This window comes from Ambystoma mexicanum, chromosome 2p (assembly GCF_040938575.1).
Source record: "Ambystoma mexicanum isolate Mex_15411 chromosome 2p, UKY_AmexF1_1, whole genome shotgun sequence".
Lineage (NCBI taxonomy): Eukaryota > Metazoa > Chordata > Amphibia > Caudata > Ambystomatidae > Ambystoma > Ambystoma mexicanum.
In genome coordinates, this window is record NC_090923.1 from 919737589 (window position 1) to 919761248 (window position 23660).

Below are 23660 nucleotides of genomic sequence, written 5' to 3' on the forward strand. Positions count from 1 at the left end.
ACTGGTGTTGAGGAGTTGGAACACAGCTTGACAAGACGACCCCAGCACCTGATTGGGAGGCGGAGAGCAGGGGGTGGTTGAGAACTGGTGGCGCAGAACTTCCCTGATAAACTCTGAGGGCACCGGTCATGGGTAGCCCCCCAATGGCCCGTGGTGTTTCTCTCTTTGAGGTGGGCAACCCCCAACTGGCCCACAGGGAGAACCCTCAACAACCAAACAAAACGGAAGGCGAAACATGTGGATACCATGTCGCTGTGAGAACTTTACCCCCAAGGGACTCAGCTTAGAACAATAGAAACTAAATTGGTCGCTGAGTGAACTTTGGGGAATGAACTGGAGCTGTGCTAGGGGCGCCTGGGGCGTTCCAAGTATCCCTGCCCCGCATTGTAAACAAGAAGAGTTGTACCTGTACTTATTGCAACTTATTGTGAGTTTGAAAGCCGGCTCTGGTCGCTCCGGTTTATGGTGGATTCCTGAGATTTCTGTCTCTTTGGGGCCTGGGGCGACCGGGGCTCGGATCAGGGCAGCCTATCTGGTCGAGAAACAAGCCTGCGTCTTCGGGCGATTGGAAAAAATGGACCCTCTCTCCTTGTTGTACTCTGAGACGTGCAGGATAGAGCATTGAGTAGGGGAATTGATTGGCTCTGAGTCTTTGTTTGATGGCGGTAAAGGATTTCCTCTGGGTTTGAACTGTAGGAGAGAAGTCTGGATAGATATGGATTTTGTCGCCATCATGGACCAGGTCACCCTTCTCTCTAGCTAGGCGTAATATAATGTCTCGGTCCTTATAGTTGAGCATCCTTGCGATGATAGGCCTAGGCGGCGCGCCGGGGGCAGGGCGGGCCGAAGAAATCCTGTGTGCTCTCTCTACGATGAAGACTTGAGACAGTGCCTCTCTACTGAAGAGTGACGTGCAGAGAGACTCCACGAACTCCTCCATTCTACCTTGTGGCTGCTGTTCCCTCACCCCGATGATTCTTATGTTATTTCTCCTTGAACGGCCTTCTAAGTCTTTGCATTTGGCCATTGTTATTTTCATTTGAGCTTCGAGCTGTGAGACTTTGGTTGAGAGGGTCGAGGCGCCATTGTCTAGATTTGACACTCTTTGTTCGACCTCATTTAAGCGTTCTGAGTGTGTGTCCATGCGGTGTTGAAGGAGGTCGACCTTGGAGGCGAGGCCGTCCATTTTGTTGTTTAAATTTCCAATGCCAGCTTTCAATTCCAATAGGAGTTCTTTGATTTCAGATGAGTTGCCCTCTGATTCCATCTGGGGTGAATTGCTGGAGGCAGGAGTTTGATCCTCACGATTAATGGGGGCTTTAGGAGTCGCACCCCCCTCAAAAGTTAACTTCCTCTGAGATTTTTCGCTTTTCCCCATTTCCAACGTGAATCAGGGGATCTTAGAGTGAGACCAGCAGTGCTTTACTGCGCTATGGGTGATCTTTGGACCCACCTGGCTGGACCAGTTTGGGGGGGTTTTCGGTTGTGTGGTGAGTTAGCTCCTCACTCTTGCACTGTGTTTCGTGCGTTCTGCGAAGCACTCTGTGGGACCGATTTTGGCTGACCTGGGGGGGGGGGAATATGCTGCACAGTGTGTTTGTGAGGAGCGCGTTGCTGAAGTCGCTGCGGGGGGATGGATAGTGCTGCTGTGATGGAGCTGCTTCGGCCCGGCAGCAGGGTGTGTGCGGAGAGGACCGTGTGGAGCAATCCACCTTCGAGTTGGGTCCAGCGCCTGCTTTAGAGTTAGGTAGGAGGGGGGCGGGCTCTATACCCCGTTATCCGATCACTCCGGAGCCCTTCATTGGGCCCACATTTCGCCGCTCCGAGCCCCATGTAGTAACTGTTCCGGAGTGCCACGGGAGGCACGACAAACCCTCCGGCCCGGCGCGGCGGGGGGGGCAAACGGGAGGGGGGGGCGGGCCGGCTCGGGAAGGCCCGACTCGTTCACGAAGCATGACCTCCCCCACCTCCGTACCTGCTGTCTCTGCAGCACGTCGCTGAGGATCTCCGCTGCAGGGGAGCTTCGCCGTGGGCTTGGGTGTCTCGCAGATAGGGGGGCGGGCTCCGGCGCCGGGGGAGCGGATGCTGGGCCTCCTCCTCTGCCGAGCCTCAGCGGCCCACCACTGTGCCGACGGGCGAATCCCCCGATCCGGCTGCCCCTCCAGGCAAGGTCCGGGACGTCTCCGGGGCGGCCCCCAACAGGCACACCGTGGGCGGACCCCTCTCGATCTCCCGGCACCCGCCGTGCCTCTTCGGTGGTCCGGAGCGCAGTCCTCGAGCCGGAGGGGGTGTGTGTGCAGGACCAGCCGCCGCCGGGGGTCGGGCCGGCCACGCCGGTCTCGGGGCCCGGGTCACGCTGGGTCCCGAACAGGTAGGGAATGGCCGTTTTTCGCCGGGATTTCACTGGTAGGCTGCTGGGCAGGGTGGGCGGCCTGAAGCCGGGAAATTAAAGCTTTTAAGTACAGGATGTGGGAGGATTGAGCAGGATTAATGCGGGGCACAACGGGAGCTCAGACCATGGCGGCCATCTTGGTTGGCCCTCTAGCGCCCTCTCAATGCCACTCATTTTATATGTTTTGCAGTGGTCGAAGTGTGCAAAAAGAAATAATGGAACTATGTTCCCTGCTGGCCTGCACCACTCCCCACAAACCCCATAACCACGCCCCCTCCCACACACAATACAAACCCCCAAACACTTGTACCTGCTGTTTAAGGAAGCATTCAGTGTAGTTCACTGAAAGTGCAATCATCAACTTCTTCCTACACTTTTATTTCAAAATTAAACTATTCCGGAACGGTTTCTATCTAAAATAAAAGTATAGGAACAGTAAAACGTAATTTAAAAAAGTAGAGGAGCACCGCTCCCGATCGCTCCCTCTCAATTTGGCCACTGATGTTTTGTAGATACATAACACAGGCTGTGAGGAACCTATACCACAATTAATGTGCTGATGAAGGCGTTATACTTGGAGCTACCCAAATGCATTAGGCCGAAACACCATTTTGTCGACTCTTTCTTGTCTTAGTATGCCAATTAGGCAGAAAACACTTTATGTTCAACTCTAAATCCTTTCACTGTAACCTCCTGGAAATACAAGGTTTTGTATGTAGCAAATCGCCAGATGATTGAAAAATGTACCAATTCACGGAAGTGAAAAAGAACTACTACAATGAACAAATCATCTGTGCTACAAATTCAACCGGCAAATTGTTCCAAATATTAAAATCCATCGAAAAACTACCCACTCTCTCCCCGCCATTCCAGCCAACCATGGAAGACTGTGAAAAAGTCCAAACATCCTTTCTAAATAAGATTTAAAAAGCTAGAGACACCATAACAAACTGTAAAGTAACAGAATCACCACCCCTGCCCTACACCAAGGAAGAAAACTCAGAACCAAAAGGCACCACTTCTTGCCGGTATCTATAGAAGACATGTTAAATACCCTCTCATCCATAAACTGTACCTCTTGCTCTGAAAATATTCTGCCCCCTAAATTTATACTAGATAATGCAGAAATCTTCACTCCTTATCTATGCTGTATGACAAATTCTTCATTCAGAGACCGGAAAGTCCCTGTTGAAATAAAGACAGCCACGGTTACTCCACTGGTGAAAAAAAAACAGGTCTAGACCAACAGGACAAAAACAAAGAGGTGATGGCTGGAAGGTTTAGAATTAATCTTAACCACTGGCAATGCTCTGGGCAACCCTCCAGACCACCGTTCTTCGCCTGCCAAGCCATTACAGAAGGGAAAGACCATATGCAAATCAGGCTTGGCCCCACCCCAAAAGGGGCAGTCCAGCCCGAACTGCTAGGCCACATCCCTTCTGCACGAGACCACAAGCATCCCCAAACATGTTTCGCCCTTGTTGGGGCTCATCAGTGAGGAGTAGCTTGGGTCTCTAGGCCCAGCAGGCACGGGACCCACGTCTGGGCATACCCGTCCCACTCGGGGTGACATAGCAAAAACAAAGAGGTGATGGCTGGAAGGTTTAGAATTAATCTTAACCACTGGCAATGCTCTGGGCAACCCTCCAGACCACCGTTCTTCGCCTGCCAAGCCATTACAGAAGGGAAAGACCATATGCAAATCAGGCTTGGCCCCACCCCAAAAGGGGCAGTCCAGCCCGAACTGCTAGGCCACATCCCTTCTGCACGAGACCACAAGCATCCCCAAACATGTTTCGCCCTTGTTGGGGCTCATCAGTGAGGAGTAGCTTGGGTCTCTAGGCCCAGCAGGCACGGGACCCACGTCTGGGCATACCCGTCCCACTCGGGGTGACATAGCAAAAACAAAGAGGTGATGGCTGGAAGGTTTAGAATTAATCTTAACCACTGGCAATGCTCTGGGCAACCCTCCAGACCACCGTTCTTCGCCTGCCAAGCCATTACAGAAGGGAAAGACCATATGCAAATCAGGCTTGGCCCCACCCCAAAAGGGGCAGTCCAGCCCGAACTGCTAGGCCACATCCCTTCTGCACGAGACCACAAGCATCCCCAAACATGTTTCGCCCTTGTTGGGGCTCATCAGTGAGGAGTAGCTTGGGTCTCTAGGCCCAGCAGGCACGGGACCCACGTCTGGGCATACCCGTCCCACTCGGGGTGACATAGCAAAAACAAAGAGGTGATGGCTGGAAGGTTTAGAATTAATCTTAACCACTGGCAATGCTCTGGGCAACCCTCCAGACCACCGTTCTTCGCCTGCCAAGCCATTACAGAAGGGAAAGACCATATGCAAATCAGGCTTGGCCCCACCCCAAAAGGGGCAGTCCAGCCCGAACTGCTAGGCCACATCCCTTCTGCACGAGACCACAAGCATCCCCAAACATGTTTCGCCCTTGTTGGGGCTCATCAGTGAGGAGTAGCTTGGGTCTCTAGGCCCAGCAGGCACGGGACCCACGTCTGGGCATACCCGTCCCACTCGGGGTGACATAGCAAAAACAAAGAGGTGATGGCTGGAAGGTTTAGAATTAATCTTAACCACTGGCAATGCTCTGGGCAACCCTCCAGACCACCGTTCTTCGCCTGCCAAGCCATTACAGAAGGGAAAGACCATATGCAAATCAGGCTTGGCCCCACCCCAAAAGGGGCAGTCCAGCCCGAACTGCTAGGCCACATCCCTTCTGCACGAGACCACAAGCATCCCCAAACATGTTTCGCCCTTGTTGGGGCTCATCAGTGAGGAGTAGCTTGGGTCTCTAGGCCCAGCAGGCACGGGACCCACGTCTGGGCATACCCGTCCCACTCGGGGTGACATAGCAAAAACAAAGAGGTGATGGCTGGAAGGTTTAGAATTAATCTTAACCACTGGCAATGCTCTGGGCAACCCTCCAGACCACCGTTCTTCGCCTGCCAAGCCATTACAGAAGGGAAAGACCATATGCAAATCAGGCTTGGCCCCACCCCAAAAGGGGCAGTCCAGCCCGAACTGCTAGGCCACATCCCTTCTGCACGAGACCACAAGCATCCCCAAACATGTTTCGCCCTTGTTGGGGCTCATCAGTGAGGAGTAGCTTGGGTCTCTAGGCCCAGCAGGCACGGGACCCACGTCTGGGCATACCCTTCCCACTCGGGGTGACATAGCAAAAACAAAGAGGTGATGGCTGGAAGGTTTAGAATTAATCTTAACCGCTGGCAATGCTCTGGGCAACCCTCCAGACCACCGTTCTTCGCCTGCCAAGCCATTACAGAAGGGAAAGACCATATGCAAATCAGGCTTGGCCCCACCCCAAAAGGGGCAGTCCAGCCCGAACTGCTAGGCCACATCCCTTCTGCACGAGACCACAAGCATCCCCAAACATGTTTCGCCCTTGTTGGGGCTCATCAGTGAGGAGTAGCTTGGGTCTCTAGGCCCAGCAGGCACGGGACCCACGTCTGGGCATACCCGTCCCACTCGGGGTGACATAGCAAAAACAAAGAGGTGATGGCTGGAAGGTTTAGAATTAATCTTAACCACTGGCAATGCTCTGGGCAACCCTCCAGACCACCGTTCTTCGCCTGCCAAGCCATTACAGAAGGGAAAGACCATATGCAAATCAGGCTTGGCCCCACCCCAAAAGGGGCAGTTCAGCCCGAACTGCTAGGCCACATCCCTTCTGCACGAGACCACAAGCATCCCCAAACATGTTTCGCCCTTGTTGGGGCTCATCAGTGAGGAGTAGCTTGGGTCTCTAGGCCCAGCAGGCACGGGACCCACGTCTGGGCATACCCGTCCCACTCGGGGTGACATAGCAAAAACAAAGAGGTGATGGCTGGAAGGTTTAGAATTAATCTTAACCACTGGCAATGCTCTGGGCAACCCTCCAGACCACCGTTCTTCGCCTGCCAAGCCATTACAGAAGGGAAAGACCATATGCAAATCAGGCTTGGCCCCACCCCAAAAGGGGCAGTCCAGCCCGAACTGCTAGGCCACATCCCTTCTGCACGAGACCACAAGCATCCCCAAACATGTTTCGCCCTTGTTGGGGCTCATCAGTGAGGAGTAGCTTGGGTCTCTAGGCCCAGCAGGCACGGGACCCACGTCTGGGCATACCCGTCCCACTCGGGGTGACATAGCAAAAACAAAGAGGTGATGGCTGGAAGGTTTAGAATTAATCTTAACCACTGGCAATGCTCTGGGCAACCCTCCAGACCACCGTTCTTCGCCTGCCAAGCCATTACAGAAGGGAAAGACCATATGCAAATCAGGCTTGGCCCCACCCCAAAAGGGGCAGTCCAGCCCGAACTGCTAGGCCACATCCCTTCTGCACGAGACCACAAGCATCCCCAAACATGTTTCGCCCTTGTTGGGGCTCATCAGTGAGGAGTAGCTTGGGTCTCTAGGCCCAGCAGGCACGGGACCCACGTCTGGGCATACCCGTCCCACTCGGGGTGACATAGCAAAAACAAAGAGGTGATGGCTGGAAGGTTTAGAATTAATCTTAACCACTGGCAATGCTTGGGGTGGGGCCAAGCCTGATTTGCATATGGACTTTCCCTTCTGTAATGGCTTGGCAGGCGAAGAACGGTGGCCTGGAGGGTTGCCCAGAGCAATGCCAGTGGTTAAGATTCATTCTAAACCTTCCAGCCATCACCTCTTTGTTTTTGCTTTGTCACCCCGAGTTGGACGGGTATGCCCAGACGTGGGTCCCGTGCCTGCTGGGCCTAGAGACCCAAGCTACTCCTCACTGATGAGCCCCAACAAGGGCGAAACATGTTTGGGGATGCTTGTGGTCTCGTGCAGAAGGGATGTGGCCTAGCAGTTCGGGCTGGACTGCCCCTTTTGGGGTGGGGCCAAGCCTGATTTGCATATGGACTTTCCCTTCTGTAATGGCTTGGCAGGCGAAGAACGGTGGCCTGGAGGGTTGCCCAGAGCAATGCCAGTGGTTAAGATTCATTCTAAACCTTCCAGCCATCACCTCTTTGTTTTTGCTAGACCAACAGGACCCTTCCAATCTCAGACCAATCACAAACTGCAACTTTTTATTAAAGATACTCAATAAAATAGCTACACATCAACTACAGGAATATGTTCACAAGCATAACCTCTTGCACTCACAACAGTCAGGGTTCAGAAGAGCACACAGCACTGAATCTGCTCTATTAGATCTACAAACCAAAATGCTGGGCATTTTGGACAAAGGAAAAGCAAGCTTGCTAATCCTTTTGGGCCTCTCGGCAGCTTTCGATTTACTACATCATCGGAAGCTCAGAGAGGCCCTAGATACAGCAGGTAACTGCTCTGAGGAGGCCATTGACTGGGTTGCAGCTTTTCTAGAGGATAGAAACTCCAAAATCACCTGGGGAGAACACTCTACCACATCCAAACCTATGGACTGGAGTTAGTTTTTCTCCACTGCTCTTCAATCTATATATTCGCTGCCTCTGCCCCCTTCTTTCATGGCTTAGGATTTATTTCACCAACTTTGCAAATGACACGCAGCTAATATTGGAATTGTGTGGGGACCATATTCTCGACAACAACAGACTATCAGCCATCTCCAATACTATCGAAAATTGGATGAAGTCACATTGGATGTGTCTAAATAGCTCCAAAACAGAGCTTATGACATTTGGCTCAACCAAAGTCCTAAAAAATCTAGACCCAGCCTACTCCTCCTTTCTCAAAAAGGGCTCCACCATCATAGTGTCAAATAAAGTTAAAACACTTGGCATTACCAGGCGTGGAGGTTCAAACCTCATACCTAAAACGGAATTGCCAATACTATCAAAGGCTCCTATGCCACCTTAGGCCATTCCTAAATACTAAAAACAGCGCCACAATAGCCATAGCCACCATTCTGTCATGACTGGACTACCGAAATGCCCTGCTCTTGGGTGCTAGTAGTTATTGCATTAAGCAATGTCAAAAAATTCAAAATAATGCAGTCCAATCCATCGCAGGAAAGTCCAAACGCGACCACATAACTAAGGACAGAAATGACCTTCACTGGCTAGCAATAAAGGAGCGTACAAACTTTAAATCCCTGACATTGGTGCACCGCTGCCTAAACAGAGCAGCCCCAGCTTATCCTAAGAAGGAATTTAAACGGTACAAGGCAAACCGAAGCCTAAGATCTGAAAAGCAGGGACTACTTGAGCCAGGCCATTCCAGAATAAAAGCCACAGGCCTAGGCAGAGCGTTTCTCACCAAAGCCATCTCCCTTTGGAATGAGCTACCTCGAATTCTTAGGCTTGAAAGCAACATCCAAACATTCAGAAAGCAACTAAAAACCACAATCTTAAAATAACCTTAGGCACTTGCCACCCCTACGCTCACGTTTGAGCCTACTTTACTTTTCTTCTTGTACTGTCCTGTGAATTCTCAGTCCTTGTGTCACTGTCGCGCCCTGATGCTTGCAAGCTTTCGGCGCGTTACAAATATATAAATACAATAAAATGAAATAAAATAAATTGCACTAGCATTTTGTTTCCTTTGTTATGAATGTGTAAGGTTCTCTATGTTTTTATAGTATGTCATGCTCATTAATGTATTCGCATAAATACACAGAAATAGCTTCTTGTGTTTGAAACACAACTGAATGGTCAGTTTGTTGTCTACTGTGGTTCTGTACAGGGTCGCCCTGACCATTTGTCTATGCATACTTTCTAGTACCTGGAATTATCAGTCAGGTGCCCCTTTTTTCTTACTGCAACACGTCATACATGTTGCCTCTTAATTTTATGGCAGCTGCTGAAACTAATCGCGAGAAGTGAAAAGGCCGTTCATTGCTGCTGCATGTAGTGATGTGGGAAATGGTTCTATGTTCTTAGATCACAAGCTTTTTGTAGGCAGTTTTTTGCCAAATTTCTTTGGCCCAAAAAACTCATAGGCTATACCCAAAACTCCCCTTACCTATTATCTAGTCCCTATTCCCCACACCCCTTTACCCCTTATAACCCCTTGCCCCCCGCGCCCTATATTTGTGGATGAGTTTATTCAGCCAAACTTTTTCGGCAAAAATCTCCACGAAAAAAAAGTCCTGGCGATGTAAGAACGTTGTACCATGAGCAATGTTGTTGCAGTGCTGTGTGGTGAAAAGGTTTGGCACACTGTGCTCATCAGCCATGAGTGCTGTGGGTATGTATCGGGAGCCTCCTGTGAAATGGAGCAAGGGACTATCATTCTGGACCTGTTGGCACACACGTTACATGTGTCGTGACATGTATGCTCCTCAGGACTCGCATGGAAGACCTTCTTCCTCGTTCTGGTTCACTGGAGGGCGCCATGATTCAGGAGACCACCTTGGCGGCTGGTGCTCCAGAATCCATGGGACTTGGGGCCAACACGCTGTTTTACTTTAATTCAGGCGCAGATGCTTGTTCTCACCAAATTGGGTAATGCTTGTGTTTCTTTGTCGTCGCAGCAAGGCCATTTCTAGCCACTAGCTCGAGCTGTTGCCACTTATCTTCTGCACGGAGCGCGCCACGCTCTGCTCAGATGTTTCTCGTTTGCGTTTGCTTCAAGCATATTGCACCTCGCAATTTGTTTTGGTCCTTTCAGCGGTCTCTTTCAGGCTCCTTAATTTAGTTCTTGGCAGCATCAGCATTGCTGCTACTTGTCATTATGTATTTGCTTGCATTGGTTTATGCAGGACAGCATGCCAAGAGCCGTAACATCAGTGTGCATAAGACAAAGCAGACATGTATAGATAAAACACAGCAATTACGTAATGTCAAAGCCTACACTTGATGTCTTCCATGCACCCAGTAATCTGAACCTGCAAACATTCCAGAATATAAAAAGACTTCCGATTTATTCAGTTTACAAACCGTTCTTAATTCTACTTGCAGGGACCCCACAATCACCTACTTGCCTGAGCCTATTCAGCCCACCTATCTGGCATAGATTTTGACTTGCACTGCACCCAAGTTGGTCAGTGCCAGTCAACTATTTGCTGGATGTTAAAACCTTAGTGTTCGCCCTCAGCAGGGCATTAAGTGGACCAGGCCCCTTTGGGCCAAGTTCCTGCTAAACGGTCCCAAGATGGGTTACTGCCAGATTCCTAATACCACCTCACATTAGCTGTGGTATTGTAAACTTGGAACTCTCTATTTCCCTTGACTACAGTTTTTGACCCGCTCTTGCTGTCTGCCTGTACGCCTAGGTTGCAGAAGGATGCACCATCGAGCTAGCAGCAAAGGGTTAACTTGAGCACATGCTGTACAACAAAAGCCTAAACCAAAGGTACAATTGTGTTTCAGTCACTAGGGAACCAACATTCAATGTGGCCGTTTACCACAATCACTGATTTGTTTGTTAATGGTGGGCGCGTACACAGTGGACCCTCCTGAAGAGGCCCCGGTCCAACTCACCTCTTCCGCCTTTGGCTCCAGGCTCTTGCGAGAACATAAAGGTGCACGCTTTCTGTTGTCTGTGGAGATGTGGAATTTGGAACCCGGACACCATGGTTCAAATTCCAGCAACACAATTTAAATTAGGGGGCACACTACAATTTCGAACAAAATTGTATTAAAAATGATTCTTTATTAACTACGTTTAGGTATGCATGGAAAAGGCGTGTTGGCTCACCATACCCATAGAGTCAACATTTACTTAGCATAGCGTTTAAATGTGGATCCACAATCACACTCATTCTTGAAATCAATCTTCCTTAATTTAAGAACTCTGTAAACAAATCACTTAAAATATAAATATCCTTGTATTTTTGAATATATAAATCATCCATGAATATTTAATTCCAATTTTCAATCAAATATACAAACAATTAATATATACTATATAAACCAGTTTTAACAAAAGGAGTAACAATGTCATATGCATTTGCAAAAAAATAACTACACAGTTCTAAACTAGTCAATGTTGCGTTATATTGAGACCACCCTTAACCTAGGGAGTTCCTTCCCACCCCCAATCAAGGATCCCTGCAATACTCAGGTACGTTTTTTTAGTGCCTGCCTTACTGAAGACTCATATAAAGTCAAACAAATCTCCCCCACCGCCGTGCCCACAGTGAGCAAAGAACCATGCCGGGGTTTAGGAAATATATTGATATTTATTTGGAAGATAGGTGATAGAGATCACACTAAAACGATACACACCACCCTCTTTATGGCTCACAATTAAAAATCTTGTTACACAAATAAATCACGCAAGCTTGTTGGGAAAAACACAAATCACAATATTCATACAGATTTCACTTCAAGAAACAATCAAAATGGTCAATGAAATAAAGCAATTTACATATGTAGTGCAGTGCAACTTTGATTTTCCTGCACACTTAAAAGGCTAGCAGTTTGGGGGGCGCAGTTGCGCACGGCAGTGATGGCTGCCTGATACGAGCGCTCCGGCCCGTGAAAAATCTGTTCTGAAATTAATCCTGGTTCTGGAGCTCGCTGCGGGACGCCGAACAGGGAAGACGAGCAGGGGACGCCGACACACTCGCACAGAAAATCCTGAAGCTGATAAGGCATCAGCGGCAGAGATATGTCGAGTGGAAGTTTCGGCGGGGCGAGGCCTGGATGCGAGCCGACCCACACATCCGGAAGATCAAGACCCTGGGCCATTGGCACTCTGGACGGCTGACGCCGTGGGGAGGGGCCTGTGGCGAAGCAACGTCGGCAATGGAGTGAGAGGAGCCAGACCCGAGTGGGCAACTTGGACTGGCTTGTACAGTGGCAGGGACTGCCGAGGCTATGCAGAGAGGCCGGCTGTCGGATACCGCCCCTGCCGACACCCGCATACAGTGGCCGAGGTGGCGGCAGAATCGCCGTGTGGACGGGGCCCGGGCCCCGGGGGAGGTGTGCACTCACTGTGCGTTGCTGGTCCTCCGGGGGTGCCTCCCCTGCCGACTCCTCTGGGCCTGCGACTGGGGCATGAGCTGCGGGGTGTATGCCCTACGAGAAACCCTGAAGGCCGCAGCAGCCCTAACATAGGACCACCCCTCATACGAAGGCCGCAGGCGGTGGAATTAATCCGGATTGTAAAACATTCTCAGTTTAGGGGACATTGCTGGTCTGCGCGGCCGCTGCCGGGAAACACCCTAGATGCACTATGGGGCACAGAATACTCCCCGCTGCGACTCACAGATGCCCTGGTGAGTTGGCCCGCGGGTGCCCCTAGCTTGATACACTACGGATTTGTGGCCACCATCTTCACAAAGTGAGGAGAAGCACACAACAGCTGCAGCACTATGGGAAACATGAGGAAACAGGACAAAATGGTGGAAGGAGCAGGAGCCAAAAAGAAAGGGCCGATGGAGTCATACACCAGCAGCCAGTCAGGGAGTGGTTAACTCGAGCCGGCCACCCAATCCAGCTCCGAATCCGCCGCGGAGAGTGGGGATAAAGTCGAATACTTAACCAACATAGTCCAAAGTGGCTTTGTGTCCCTAAATGTAAAATTGAACGATATTGTAACAACCATCGGAACGCTGAAAACTAGAGTGGAAAAGCACAGCCTGAGATTAACGGAAGCAGAAAATAGGATAGGAACGACGGAAGACAATGTCGCACGACACGAACAAGACATAGCCCTGCTCAAAAACAACATGAATAAACTTCAGAATAAGTGTGAAGACCTGGAATTGCGTTCCAGAAGGAACAATGTGCTCATTGTTGGAATACCCGAGACATTTGGTAAAGACAAAATGGACCTACAGATTGAATCACTCCTTAAGACTCTCCTTGGCTCCGACTCCTTTCCAGGGCACTTCCTGGTTGAGCGTGCACACCGCACCCTGGCCCCCGTACCTAAACCTGGGGCTCCACCGCGCACGATTATTGCAAGGCTGCTTAATTACCGTGACAGGGACACAATCCTCAGAAAGGCAAGAGAGCTTGGGACACTGCAATTCGATGGTAGCCGCATTCATATCGACCCGGACTTCGCGGCCGGGGCGCAGGCCAACCGAAGATCGTATGAGCCGGTTAAAAAAATGCTGAGAGCACGACAGGTCCCATATGCACTGATATTTCCAGCCAAGATGCATATTCAATATGGAGGAAGAGCACATTTCTTTGAGACTCCGGCTGCAGCTCTGGCATATGTAGAGGCCACTATCCCGCTGCCCCCCAGGGCCTGTGGGCCAGACCAGAGTGGGGGACACTCGCCTGCGGCAAATGACTGAACTCTGCCTGTTGCCTCAGGTCAAATGTGTATCCTTTTATTAGAAATGTTCGGCTCCCGCGGGGGGCTTCAAGTTATATTAAAGCGTGCCGTGAGCCCGGTCTGGTGGCCCAGTGTAAGCAACAAAGCTACCCTCAGGAAAGTTCCTAATGGTTATTAGGGTCCATCGTCAAGTTGGGGTGGATGATGTGGGTGGAGGGAGGGACGGGGAAGTTGTGAATGTTTTGGCCGGTTGGCCCCACCAATACGAGTTTAAGTCTTGGAGAGAGGAATGTGTGAACAAAAGTTTTAGTTTAACGAAAATGTGGTCTCACGGACACTGGCGCTACTCAAATAATGGCAGACTATTACTGTATGCCCAATGTGACATGTCACAGCCTCTATACATGTATAAATGGGCGACGGTTAAAAATAAGACTACTGTCCTGCAATGTCCGGGGCCTAAATAACCCGATGAAAGCCAGAAAAGTGGGGAACTATGTCAACAGATACAGGCCTCAGATCTTAATGCTGCAAGAAACACATGCACAGAGCACTGCTAATGAAAATATATTGGCTAAATGGGGCAAGTCAAGATACTATACGGAGTACTCCTCTCAATCCAGAGGGGTTTGCACACTCATACACCACTCACTGGGTTTCCTAACCAAGGGACAGAATGCAGACCCGACAGAGAGATATGTAGTGGTGTGGGGGGAAATTGCTGGGAAACAAATAACCCTGGTAAACACATATGGGCCCAACCTGGATGACCCGGAATTCTACCTGAATATGTTTAATATCCTTAGTAAACATGACACAACTAGCATAATATGGGGTGGATATTTCAATGTGGTGCTGGATCCTGCACTTGACAGATCTGTCACCAAGACAGCATTGACCTTGGGTCAAATCCTTCCCCAATTGTCCCTACTAGATGCTTGGCGAGTTCGCCATCCTATTTATAGATGATACACATTCTACTCATCGGTACATGACAGTGAGTCACGTATAGACTATTGGTTTATATCCTCAAATATCGCACATACACTACAAAACTGTGAAATCCTCCCCCGCACGCTGTCTGACCACTCCCCGGTGGTGATGGAAATCAGGTTGGTTGATGCTCCCAGGCCAACATCAAGATGGAGAATGCCTAGGGATATCCTGAAGGACTCAAACACTGTGGAAACTTTGCATGTTGAGATTGCTAACTTTTTTGTAGATAATGTGGGGACAGTGGACCAGATATCTACGGTATGGGAAGCGTTTAAGGTCTGGATTAGAGGGGTTCTAATATCCAAAACCACGGGACTCCTGAAGGGTGTACGCCGAGAACTAGAAGGGGTGGAAGTGAAATTGAACGAGCTAGAAGAAATCTATAGCCGCACACACGGGGGGGATACTCCAGCCGAGATACACAAACTCCTCAGGGAATTTGACTGTCTGGCAAGAAGGCAAATACAGTATATTGCGGCCCCCACCCGAGCACACAGATATGGAGAGGGAAACAAGGCAGGGAAATTGCTGGCTAACCTAGTGAAACACGAGAAGCAACAAACCCATAGTACCACTATCCAAACGGCGCAGAACGAGATAATCACAAGCGAACAGGGCATAAATGATGAATTTGCTAATTTCTACAAAACCCTATATGCAAACAAAGATAAGAAATCTCTTACCGAAATTAAAAATTAACTTGCCACGCTAGATCTCCCGACACTTCCAGACGATAACAAACTGGCCCTAGAATATCCCATCACAGCGGAAGAACTCATGGAAGCAATCAAGGACCTCTCATCCGGTAAAGCACCAGGGCCAGATGGGCTCAGTGCGGAATTCTATAAAGAGTTTCGGGAAGAGCTGGTCCCTATATTGCTCGAAACATGGGAAGAGGCCCTGTGGAAACAAATATTACCCTTAACAATGCGGGAGGCCATAATCATGGTGCTACCCAAACCACGGCGCCCACCACAAGACATGTCATCCTACAGGCCCCTATCGCTTATAAATGTGGATGCGAAAATCTTTGCGAAAGTGCTGGCGAACCGCATGCTGCCTATAACACCCACTCTGGTACATGCAGACCAAAGTGGATTTATCCCGCAAAGATCCACTGCCTTGAATCTACGCAGGATATTCGCCATAATGACACAAATAAACCCTAATAAACAGGCGGTAGCGTTGTCCCTCGATGCCGAAAAGGCGTTTGATTCTGTTTCCTGGTAATACCTCTTTGCAGTACTCGAGGCGTTTGGAATAGGCCCCAACTTTATCAAATACGTCAGGCTACTATACACTGCCCCTAGCGCGAAAGTGTGTACCAACAGAACCATCTCGGGGCTGTTTGAACTAGGCAGAGGCAGCAGACAAGGGTGCCCTTTCTCTCCAATTTTATTTGCCCTAACGATAGAGCCCATTGCAGTAGCTGTTCGACTGAGACATAAAAACAGGGGTATCGCACTGAAGGGAGCCACCCAGATAATTTCACTGTACGCAGATGATACACTGCTATATGTACGTGAGCCCGAGGAGAACATCGCCCCCCATAATGGCAGACATTCATGAGTTCGCTGAATACTCTGGATATACGGTGAACAATGCAAAGTCAGAAATGTTCCCGCTCACCCCATCCACAAAGTGCCCTGTGCTAACATGTGGCCTTAAGTGGTCAGAGCAACATATCAGGTATCTAAGGGTGCTGGTCTCTGAAAACAGACAAACCCTGTACACTGATAATCATGAACAGACACTGCAGACACTCAACTCCCAACTGCAGATCTGGAGACATTTCCCCATTTTGCTTCACGGTAGGTTCGCCATACTCAAAATGATTGTGCTTCCAAAACTGCTATATTTATTTGTAAATATTCCTATATGGCTAAGCAAGGAATTCTTCTCCAGACTCTGAACCCCGGCAGTGGCATTTATTTGGAATGGAAAGGTGGCCAGGATGAGCTGGGAGAAGATGATAGAACTATACGACAGTGGCGGAATCGCGGCCCCAGATTTCGAGTTGTATTACCTGGTAGCGCAGGCACAGTTTGCGAAATTCTGGTATGAAGCAATAGACAACTCGCCCCACACATGGATAGAGACACATACCACCTCACCCACGGATATCAGATCGGTTATTTTTGATACACGATACAGAGATGAATGTGATTATGACCCTGTGAGTTGTATTGTAAGAGCCTGGGGGGGAATATGCAAGAAATTAAACCTAGAGATACCCTACAATCTGTAAATCCCCTATGGAACTACCCAAATATCCCCCCCACATTTGACATAAGCATACAGGAAACCTGGGATCCCATTAAAGAAATGAAGGTGGGAGATATGTATGTAGACGGAAAGTTTGCGACTCTAGCAGAATTCACGAGAGCTATGGGAGGTGGTCCGCTCCGAACATTGCAATATTATCAAATGCGATCTGCTTACCAGGCACGAGGGACATCCTTTCCTGATGAGCCCCCCTCCCATCCAAGCCTACAACTAGTTACATCTCAAGGAGGGTTGGGGATTTCCAAACTGTATGTATCATTGCAAACACACAACCCCGAGAAGACCAGATTAAAGGAAAATGGGAGTCGGATATGCAAATATCGATACCAGATGAGAAATGGGAAAGATACTGTGCACTTACGAAAAGGATATCACCTAATGCGGGTCTGCGCCATATACAATTCAAAATACTTAATAGGCTGCACTATACACATGCCAAAATAGCCATATTTGTGCCAGACGACTCAGGCAGCTGCCCCAAATGTGGGACTCCACAAGCGGATTCATATCATATGTACTGGAATTGCCCTGCGTTTATTCAGTTCTGGGGAAGGGCGGCCGAAATGCTTACAGATGTCACACAGATCCCCCCACAGCTGGCTCCTCAAAAGTATTTGTTCACAGATATTGGGAAATGCTCTGAAAAAGTTAGAAGACCATTTAATGTACCATGTGCAGTCGCCAAAAAGTGTATTCTGCAGGCATGGAAAAGCCCAGCCCCCCCGAGCATGAACACATTCCTGCATAAATTGACATACATTAATGAGTGCGAGGAACAATACGTTCTAACACAACCAAGCACGTGTCGACCAAAGGACATTTGGGGCCCCTTCAGGGCATATTTATGTGACATATGCGCGGACAGTCAAATTTCCATGTAAAATGTATATTGATTGTATGTATATAGTGTCATAAATGTATGCTACACAGAATGTAATGTTGGGTTGATGCCATTGTGTCTGTTGAGATCACCAATAAAAGATGTTTAAAAAAATAAATAAAAGGCTAGCAGTTTGCTGTATAGATTACCACAAATGTATATGGCAATTATGTTTTCATCCCCACGTTTGGTTTAAATTAAACACAGGGTGATGTAGTGGTTTGTTGTTTTGACCCCCCTCACTGAAAGGTCTGTTTTGGGTAAGTTGGACAGTAAAAATTGGGATGATTTGAGAATTTCAGATTTCAAACCCCCCTCCACTTAAAGGCCTGTGTTGGAGAAGTTGGACAGAAAACATTTGTATGATTTGAGAATTTTGGATTTCAGACCCCCCTCCAGTTAAAGGCCTGTGTTGAGAAAGCTGGACAGAAAAAATTGGGATGGTTTGAGGATTTTGGATTTCAGATCCCCATCCGTTTAAAGGCCTATGCTAGGGGAAGTTGGACAGTACAATTTTGGGATGATTTTAGAATTTTGGATTTCAGAGCCTCTTCCACTTAAAGGCCTGTGTTAGCGGTAGTTTGACCCACAGGATTGCCCATTTAAATTACAGTCTATAGTTTTTAGCTCACAGACCGGGAATGCGCTTTTCTCATTTAGAATTTTAACAACATTCACCCTGTGGTGTTCTGCCAAGGGGAATTAATTTATTTAATATTTTTACTTGAATAGGTTAAGGATCTACACAGTTTTTCCCCCTAACCCCACCGACTATGAGGGGAAAGGATTTAAGGCATGCAGATTCCCCCACCTTTGGCTTCAAGTGGCCCAGTTCTACACACATTGAAAGCATCTGTTTAAAGTTCAGGAAAGCTAGCTCCATTTCAGTTCCCTTTTGGAGAACAGGGCAGGGGTCTCATCACTCCACTCTCAAGGATGGTCCCCAGCTCTTCACCATAGGACAAAGTCATCTTTTAGGCCACCCAAGCAATTGGCAACCCCACCCAGATGCAATTTTAATTTTGCTTTTGGTGTTTCCTTGTGGCTGTCAGATGGTAATTTTTAGCAGCTCTCTCTTTCTCCCATAGTGCACCCACTTTATATACCAGTGATGACACCATCAAGATTTCTGGGCACTGCCCTGCAAGAATTCCTGAAACCAGGATTGGACAGTCACCCTTCTCTCTCCTCCAAAATCCAGCCTCTCTCTAAGGATTGGTTTAAGAGTCTGGAACAAGCATATGGCAACTTCCATTTGAAATCCCCTTTTGTTCCCATGTCATCATTTTGGCAAAAATGTGTTGTATTGCAAAAACTTTGTGCTTTAATAGTAACCACCATAATGTATATATTTTCCTATTCAGCTAATCACAGGGAATGAAATAAAGTGACAGCTGAATACACACCATGTTGCCCGGGCATTTGTCCATTTTCCGCCGTTTTTACAAAAAGCATGCTACTTACTCCCCACATTCCGAATTTTACCCTCCACCAGTTCCCCAACTCTCATATTCAAAACTTGTTCAGAGAGGCAAAGAGCGCCTTTTAGCTGGTCATTTCAATTCTCTAAGTAGCAGGTGGAGGAATTTTATTTCAACAAAATCACATGGGAATTATCTAAACAATGAAACATAAATGTCAACAGTGCGTCTTATGGTTTCTGGGAAACTGTAACAATGTTGATCATCCATTTGAATAAAGGGAATCTTCATATATGCAAATATGAGCTTCCCTTCCTCCAGGCCATTTGCCACCCTTAGCCAGCCTGTGACCAGAGTTTTTTTTTTATTAGCCTCTTTGTTGCTTGAATTCAGTGTTCAGTCTTGATTGCAGCCCCTGGTTTCACACCTCCCCCTACATTCGGTCATACACCGGCTAGAACATTTGGCCTGCACAGAACTGTTTTCAGAGACAGCCGGTCTAGAGTCTTGGGAGGATAGTTTAGGGGCAACGTGTTCGCCTTGGAAATAAGATGACACAGAGAAACACAGGTTCGATCCCTGGGTCCATGCTTAGAAACCTCTGGGTGTTAAGCCTGTTATAAATACCCAATCATATCATATCATATCAAACCTGGTTTTCAACACCCTTTGTGCAGGCTAAATTGCATTGCAGTTATAAACAGTTGGGATGCAAGCCAGACTTTCAGTGGGGGGTGTCCTTTGTGAATTATGCACAAAGACCCACAATTTGTCCTGAAAGCAACTCACATATTGCATTTTCTAACATCACCCTTGATTCTTTCACATACGCTGTGTTTTACTGATCAGGGTTCACTTTGCTTTTGCGCTGAAAGTACAGGGCTGTTTCTTTCAGCCATTTAAAAAATACATTTTTTATTACATGCTGTTTGTTTTTCTGCTGAAAAGTGGGTCTGAATTGTAACAGTGCACCACCTTTCGATGGGTGGCAGTTTCAATGAAATTTCTGCATTTATTTCTCAGCCAGAATGTGATGTGCTTTTCCAATCTGCACTTAGATTACATTTTCTTTTTTAGCTTTCTCTGGATTTCAGCCGCAGAAAGACACCGACAAAGTCTGCGTAAATAGGCCCCTTTTCAGCATGCAGGTTTCTGAATGCTGGCAGGTAATTTCCCCAGTGGGTACTTCAGTCCGTTGGCTTGGGGCCTTCAATTACACCCCACATCAAATAGAAGACATTGGCTATCAATTGCTCTTAACGTATTTCAGGCTATTGTGTCCTTCTTCAGGAGAATTCTTAATTCTGTCTTCCTAGAAATATAATACACAATTGCTTTTACTAACTCTAAACCATTTGATAACAAATCAAGTGAATGGCCAATTCTAGCAACATGACATGGCCAAAAGTGTAAATCCTGGGCAAATCGCCTTATCTTCCTGTGCTTCTGTCTACTTATCGCTATAGAAACAAAGTGTTCTGTGAAAACAAAAGCAGTTGACCATTCAATTCTGTCTGAAAACACTCATGGTTGGTCCCTCTTGCAGTTTTGAGCAATTGCTGAGTCTCATCACTTGCTAATAGGAACATTTACATAGAACAGGATTTGTATGTGTAACACTGGACATCCTGAATGTGCACAGACAGGGGCTCTAAACTATGAACAGGTTGTGCAGTTGGGACCGCTGGTGTCAAGAGGCTTAAAAACAACATAATAATTATCCATAGGTCCCCCCTTCACTTCTTAGGCCATGCCTCCTTTATGGGGCTTTATGGACCACCAAACCTGGTTTTATCCCATTTAAAGCACTCTCCGCCAGACTTTGTTAGTTGTCCACTGGTGTGTGTTAGGTGATCATTTTCCTTTTGGGTTAACTTGTAAATCTGCTTGCCTTTAACCCTTCACCACACCCATGGCATCTAAAAGATGTCTGCTAGAGATGCCAAAAGCTTCCTATGTTCTGATTGCAAACTGCCAGGTGGATCTCCAATGCTCAAAGAGGGCTGGGGTGGCTTGTATGGTAAAGCACTGTAGAGAGTGCTGGATCCTTCCAGAATGAGCTAGAATGAAAAATGCTAAGGGTGTGCCGGTGCCATCTTCAGCTGACCCTGGAAGAAAAGGTGACTACATTCAAGATCACCATTTTACACGTGATTCTAGGGATACACACCTGGATAGTCATCATGTCCTGTTTAGGCTGATGAATAGAATGGCAAAGAGAATGCATCCAGCATTGCTGCTGCAGCTAGCATGGAAAACATTGGTTATACTGAATTCACAATCTTTATCCAGACAATATGACTATCAAAGATGGCCTCATAGCGCAGTGCTTCCATGCCTATAGGTTATGTCATGTGATTCGTCTTTCATACCGTGCGAGCATGTTGCCCCTGAGCTATCCTCCCGAGATGCTGGGCCCATCACTTCATCTTCCTGTTTCCTTGTTTGCTGCAAGAAAATTGGGAGAACGGATAAGCAGGTGGGCCCTTTCCACATACAAACCAAATATGAAAAATGTACCCTGAAATGACATTGTTAGAGAAAAGCACCATACACCTTTGGTTCCAGAATATAGTTCTCATTTTTAGTACTGTTTGTCTTAATATCAATGAGTTTGTTGTGTCTATTTGAAAGAGCTAAGAGTGTATTTTTTAAAAAAATACTTACTTACAGGTTTAATTTAGTGTAAATCAAAGGTGCATGTTTTAAAAAAATATTTACTTGCAGGTTTAAATTAGTGTAAATCAAACTACTATAACATTGATTCTCTCACATGCTGAATTGTCCTGAAAGTCTACACTATTATGTCAAAAGAGACATTGTGTTTCATTTAAACATTAAGAAATGTGTATATTATTGAGAGTTTATGTGAATTTGTCTAATGTCAAGCAAGGAGCAATCGCCCATTTGAAATCAAGGAATGTGTTTATCATTGAGATCTGTGATTGTGTCCGTTGCAGGGATGTTTGGAGGTTGTGTCTGCTTGACAGACAGCACTTGCCAATTAGGAGGAATGGCGTGGGAAAACATAGCATTTTTTTTAAATGAGGGACCTTTCGAAACTGGGAAAAACATTAATTATTTTCATGGTAATGCCTCTGGCTGATTCTTCTCTACTTGCCCATTCCTGATCTATGCAAAGTTTCCTGTTTGCTCCAGCAAATCTAACGTATCCCATTTTTTTGCAGCCGAATCTGTGACCAACCGCTTGAAGGAGATCCAGCTTCAGCGAGATGACTTTGAAATCCTGAAAGTGATTGGCCGAGGAGCTTTCAGCGAGGTGAGCACAGGATGTTACGACTGAGTAGAGTGGGACCAATTCGACTTTTCATGGGACATTCTTACATGTTGAGTTTCAAACAGGTGATCCTTTAATTGGTTGTTGTTTGTGTGTATTGTGTAAATCAGACAACAATTCACCCAACCTTCCTCATTTAAGTGGAGTCAGCAGTGTGACACTCACACATCTCAACAATTCTTAATTTTGTATTCGCCATTTACAGATAATCTACCTCAGAAGGAGTATGGTGGTAGCACTAAAAACGTCACTTGTATTTACAATACCATCTAATCTGAAGTTGAAATTAGATATGTATGTCCTGGGTGACATATTTACATGGGATATGTATATCCTGGGTTACACTGAAACTACAGCCTGTAGTGCACAGCTATTTACATGGGATATGTATGTCCTGGTTTACACTCAATCTACAGCCGGTAGTGCACATCTATTTACATGTGATACGTATGTCCTTTGTTACACTGAAACTACAGCCTGTAGGGCACAGCTATTTACATGGGATACGTATGTTCTGGGTTACACTTAAACTGCAGCCTGTAGGGCACAGCTATTTACATTGGATACGTATGTCCAGGGTTACACTGAAACTACAGCCTGTAGGGTGTTAGGCAGAATTGCATGCAGTACCCTCTGGGACCACTACACATAATTAGGACTACAGGTGTAAGCAAGACCAACCTTTGGTATAGGTCTGTACCACACAGTTTGTTCGTAGCAAGCTGAGCAGCCTGGCTTATCTCAAGAGTGAATGTGAGCAATACAAGTAGTTACACAAAGGACTTTCAATCACAGTGGTTCAAGTAGACACTTATACTCAAGGTTTCTTGGTAAAACACTTATTAATTTATTACACAATAATTTGTAAAACATTTCACTAGCAGAAGGCAACTTAATATTATAAACAAATACACTTCAATACGAAACTGTAAGCTTTTGAGGCAGTTTGAGCTATCCTGAAATAGGAGCAAAATGGCAGTTCAATTACTTAGCAGTGAGCAAAAAGAACAAAAGTAAGTTGAATAGATTATATGTACTTTCAAGGCAGTGCAAATAGTTTAGTTCACCAGAATAGTTCAATTCAAGTCAATAGGCCAGACCAAAATCAATGGTCTAGTGTTCTGGATAGGAAGGAGCAGTTCTGGTATCAAACGGAAAAGTCTTTGCAAAAGTTCTCAGAAGTAGTTTAGGCAAAAAAGGATTATTTATGGGGTCACAAGCTGATT

The 23660-nt window shown here is 47.2% G+C and overlaps 1 protein-coding gene across 6 annotated transcripts in view; it reads left to right on the forward strand.

Moving 5' to 3' along the window:
* DMPK (DM1 protein kinase) overlaps positions 1-23660 on the forward strand; it is a 672629-nt gene that overhangs the window by 277751 nt on the left and 371218 nt on the right. For all 6 annotated transcript variants that reach the window (XR_011302059.1, XM_069644639.1, XM_069644638.1 and 3 more), the window contains exon 2: positions 22325-22416. Coding sequence is in view for 5 of the 6 variants with exons in the window: in XM_069644639.1 (XP_069500740.1) it covers positions 22325-22416 (92 nt within the window). In the remaining variant the exon portion in view is untranslated. The remainder of the gene's footprint in view (positions 1-22324; positions 22417-23660) is intronic.